The following is a 4,989-nucleotide window of genomic DNA, read 5'->3' as shown; positions in this document are numbered from 1 at the left end:
TGCCTTGCGACTGTGCCGCAAACCCAACTGCCCCACGGGGACAATAAAGTTATCTACTACTACTACTACAGCTATCACTGTGAACTCTATAAACGTTTTAGCCTCAGCTGCAAACATTTCCTCTCTGAACAATTCAAATTTTTAAATAAAAAAATTGTAAATTACACACATGGTGGTGTCTTCCTTGTCGCAGTAGGTCCAGAGTTTGAGTCCAACCTGTGACAATTTCCTGCATGTCTTCCCCCTTTCACGTCTAGCCGTCCTATCCATTAAAGGCCGAATTGCCCCAATAAATAAGTTATGATACCACTGCTGAGTTTTTTAAGGTCAAACCATTTATATCACTGCTCCTTCTCCAATCAAGAAATAGCATTTCTATCTCAGCATCTCAATTATATGTCTTTTAATTTACTGAAGAGGTAACAAGGGCTTTGACATGTCCCCTGAAATTTTTTTACACCTCTTATTAATGGGTAGAGAAACATGATTATACCCTTTATAGATTATAAGAAAGATGTTATCAAGTTGATTTTTTTTGGTATGTCACAGTTGTGTATTGTAATTCAAAATATTGTATGCCAATTAAACCGTGAAATGACAAACATGAGGCGGAGAACAAGTGTCAAAGGATGTAAATGAGTTCTTGCAGGAATTGCGTTTAGTGATGTCAGCCAGTGGAAAAACATGTCACTGCTTTCAATCAGACACTGTGCTGGTCTCAAGATGCTTTGGAAAGCTCAGAGGTAAAGAAAATGTAATGACTCCCAGCCTTCAATGTTTCCAGCATCCTTTTGTTTTCCTGTCTCTCAAATGAGAACAGCCAATCACCGATCTAGATTCTTGCCACCTTAAGAACCTGATAACAAGGGTGTTGGGTCAGTGATGCAGACGATACACACCGCAACTGCCAGCTTCTGTGTCAACAGCACATACGTGACGTTTTGTGTGCTCTGGCTTACTTTCAATAATGGTTGGCTTCTCTGTCGTCCTCCTGGGCTTAAGAGTCATCGTCTCTTGCATAGGACTTGTGGGTAATATATTTCTCATCCACGCCATCATTCAGATCAAGTCCTCCCATTTCAAAACCTTTGAGTTGTTTCTCTTGGCACTGGCTGCAGCCAACTTGGAGGAAATTATCATCGTGAACATCTATGATATTATCATCTACCAGACTTCCTCCCCCCCCATCAACGCTTGGCCGTGTCGCACACTCAAGTTCCTGACAGTGTTTGGTGAAATTGCCAGCATCCTCTTCTCCGTCCTCATCAGCATCTTCCGCCAGCAGAAGCTGAGACACGCCGATAAGAGGGTCATCCCAATCTACCTGGACAGCATCAGGTCAGCCTGGATGGTGAGCGGGATTTGTGTGATGCTCGCCCTGCTGCTGAGTCTCCCAATTTTTGTCCTAAACGTCCAAGGCCCTGCGGGAAACATCACAAGAAACAGCAGCAGATGCCCTCCACAGTTATTTCAGTGTAGTGGAAATGATTGCCCCGCACTCAACCGCATATACAAATACCTGTTCACCACGGTGTGCAACCTGTTGCCTCTGATCATCATCACAGTCAACAGCTGCTTCATCATCACAGTGCTGCTGAGCCAGAGGAAGACGCTGACCCCAGAGGTAAGCGTGAGCGGGAAGAGCAAAGGTCCGAGGCACCAGCATAGCACCACAGCTGTGCTGGCAGCTATGGCCTTGTTCCAGGTAGACTGGACTCTCTACATGATCTTCCAGCTGACTGTCAGCCCCACTGACTTTCCTTTTTGGGCTGAAACTGAGTTATTTATCTCAACATCCTATACATCCTTAAGTCCATATGTGTACGGGATAGGGACTAACCTGTTCTCTCTCAAAACATGTATGAAAAAGTAACTTCTTCTGGACAGAAGGGTTTTTGAAATATGGATGCGCTCTTGATTTTAGTGAAAGAATATAATGAAGCGGATCACATAAGGCTTTTCCCTGCAAAGAAAATGCTAGTTTATAATGACATGTACTGACATTGATATTGTGTTACTAAACTTGCTGAGTTAGTTTAGCGAAAGAAGAGGTTGACTTTTTTTTTTTTTAAATGTACCTTACGACTTTTTTTTGTCCCTTTCATCAGTAAACACAATTTAATACCTTTGTTTAAATCTAATCTAATTTTCTAAATCTAATTTTAAAAGTTCCTTTGATACAAATTTTGTTTTTGCCATTTGTCATTGACATTTCAATCGAAGGTCGTTTTTAGCCGTTTTTATTTATTTATTTATTATTTTTTTAATCAGCCTTATAGCACTGAAGGACTGTCTTTCTTTAGGTTGAAAAACAAAATGTTTTTGTTGCTGGAGATTCTCTCATACAGCCTGGCAGTTGGAGGAGGGCAAGCAAATCTCACGCGGTGCAGTGTAACCCAAAATAAACACTTAAGGCGTAACAAGTATCTGCTTAGCTCAAATAAAGGCAAACTCACACCTTATTTCTTTTTATGCAATTCTACAAATCACAGCTGTATTTGTATATGTATATGAACTCTTGTTTACAGACAACAACATGACTTGTGTTATTGATTCTGTTTTGACAGAGTGAGTCAAGTGCAGGATAAATCCTGTGTGGTTAGGCTTGGTAACATTACTGAAAAGACTCACTGGCTCCTGTTGAAAATGATTATACATGGACCTACTTTGACTTATCACATATAAGTCAAAGTAGCCCACTGAGTCTGATTATATCCAATTTAAATGCATTTATTTGTATTATAGAGGGGGGTGGTAAATCTCTGTTAATATGGGGCTACATCTGCCTTTTAAATTTTAAGTTGTTGTGAATAAAAAACTACGGTGGATTTGTAAAATGATTTAGCTTCCCACAGCACAGCAAACTTGAACATTACCTTTACAGCCACTAATGACATGAAGAAGCACAGACAACACTGAGTCATGACGACACCATGAGGTACGAGTGTCTCTGATACACTGGAGAGATGGTGAAGACTTGTCTCTATCTCTGTCTTCTGTCTTAATTGGGCTTTAAATATAAATCTGAGAAGATATGGATCACTTTTAAACTATATGTCATGCCCACAGTAAGCTCAAAAGCAGCCCCTTAAAACACTGTGGTCTGGCAATGCGCCACTATCCCTATAGTCTCAGAGGGTTAACACTAGTTTAAAAATGGTGAAGATGTACTAAATATTGTGCCTGATAATGGTCATTTTAAATTTGGTTTGACAGTTGTGACAGAAGCTCACAAAGGACATACAAAGTCTGTGCACTATTCTTTGTCTGTGCCGCCACTACTGATTTTACATAAGTGACATCACAATTTGGTTGCTGTCAGTACACACTGTATTGTTTGCTATGGAAGTAAAATAAGAAAGACACACTCGTCAAAGAGTTCTTACAGTGGCCTCTATATTTTCTGCATATATTTAAAATCCATACAATTAAAGAATAAGATACACTTCATTATTTATGAAGCCTTACTAGATGGGAGCAATAACCTACAGTGTGGTTTTAGTAGGCTAATGTGTGTTTTTTTTTATATAGGCCTAAATAAGTGATATTAATTTAAATTTGTAGACTTTCACAAAATGATGGGAAGCTACCTGCCTGGTGTTGTGAACAAATGTAACCTCCTGATTTAGTTTTATTCTTCCAGAAAACATTTTTAAATCCAATATTTAAGTTGTAAATTGAAAACACAACAACCTCCTGCAGAATTGACCGGATATTATTTTAATAGTTGGTTATGGGAGATTTGCCTTGTGCAGATTAAATGCATATTGCCTTAATATGAAACGTGGAAGCTGTATGTAAAACCCTTTTAATGTTTATCCCTCACTACCAAATATTTATATATATATATTGTCTATAATTTATCAGAGCCGAAACGTGGCACGGGTTTAGGATAAACTGGGGAGCTTCACAGCAGAAACAGGCTTCAGCATATCGCCACGAGATCCCCACGTGGAATACAAAGGACGAGTAGGTTCACGAGCTTCTTTCCCACTTCCTAGTCCTGGTTAGACCCCGCCCTGTTGTTGTTTTTTTTTAATTTATGACATATTACACTTGATATTGGCATAATTCAGTCGTTTTAGTTATTGTAGGCTGAATTATAAACCTAAATTGGAGCCGAATATTTGAAGGGAAGTCGTGTTTATTTGTTTTATTTCACAAACGAGAAGGAAGGAATCATGATGATATTTCACTTGATCAACTGAAAATGTAATTTGGCGTTAAACCCAATATCTACAATCATGCACAACAGTTATAATGCTAACTCGCCATATTTATTCACTGCTAGGCCTATTTACTGAAATATATTTCAGTTGTAACGTCGAGCCATTGGCTACTGTATAGCCCAACCACCCTCCCCATGCCACTGATCCAGATTACTGAACTGAGCCATCGTCCTTTCCACTGTGCGTTTATTTCACTTCACAAAAAAATAAAAAAATAATTTCTCAGTCATATAAGGCACCAATGCATTTAAGTCGACAGTGAGAGCACAGCCAGATTTGTTTGGTTTATTAATTTAGACCCAGCAGGAGGTTTTGGTGACCATATATCTAGGCTATGTGATATTTCAAAAGTTTACACATTAGTTTGGGTGAATGATACAGCCTAGTTTCGAAGAGCTGCCGTCCACCAAAATAAATTAAAGGCTATGTTTGCAAAAGATTGGGTCGCTGTTGGTTGATTATTCGTGGGGCAAGCATTGAGTTACATCCCTGTTTATCATATAGGCTACCGTATTAGCCGCCATGTTAATCAGAGAAACAAAGCCAGTCAACGTTGTTTTGCGTCTTGTCTTTTAGTAGCCTAATTTTAGAAAAGGTAAACCATAACTTCTTTATTTAGACTGTGCAGGTCAGTGTTGATACATTGTCACGGGGGGAATGTTCACAAGGAAATTGTAATGATGTTACAAAATATATTTTTTTTTTTTATCGGGGTGGGGTGTGTTTAGGTCAAATTATCAGGCCACTGACACAATGATGA

The 4,989-nt window shown here is 39.1% G+C and overlaps 1 protein-coding gene across 1 annotated transcript; it reads left to right on the top strand.

The window, feature by feature from the left end:
- The first annotated feature begins 957 nt into the window (after positions 1–957).
- Positions 958–1,873, top strand: ora6 (olfactory receptor class A related 6). Its single transcript, XM_028604890.1, has one exon. It carries the CDS (start codon positions 968–970, stop codon positions 1,871–1,873), a length of 906 nt encoding a protein of 301 aa, XP_028460691.1. The 5' UTR covers positions 958–967.
- The last annotated feature ends 3,116 nt before the right edge of the window (positions 1,874–4,989 follow it).

This window comes from Perca flavescens, chromosome 18 (assembly GCF_004354835.1).
Source record: "Perca flavescens isolate YP-PL-M2 chromosome 18, PFLA_1.0, whole genome shotgun sequence".
Lineage (NCBI taxonomy): Eukaryota > Metazoa > Chordata > Actinopteri > Perciformes > Percidae > Perca > Perca flavescens.
Note: the sequence above shows the minus strand (reverse complement) of the source record. Positions and strands in the feature narration are given on the sequence as shown.

What these genes read in the sequence shown, in the direction of transcription:
- ora6 (XM_028604890.1), top strand. Translation starts at nt 968, where the DNA reads ATGGTTGGCTTCTCTGTCGTCCTCCTGGGCTTAAGAGTCATCGTCTCT.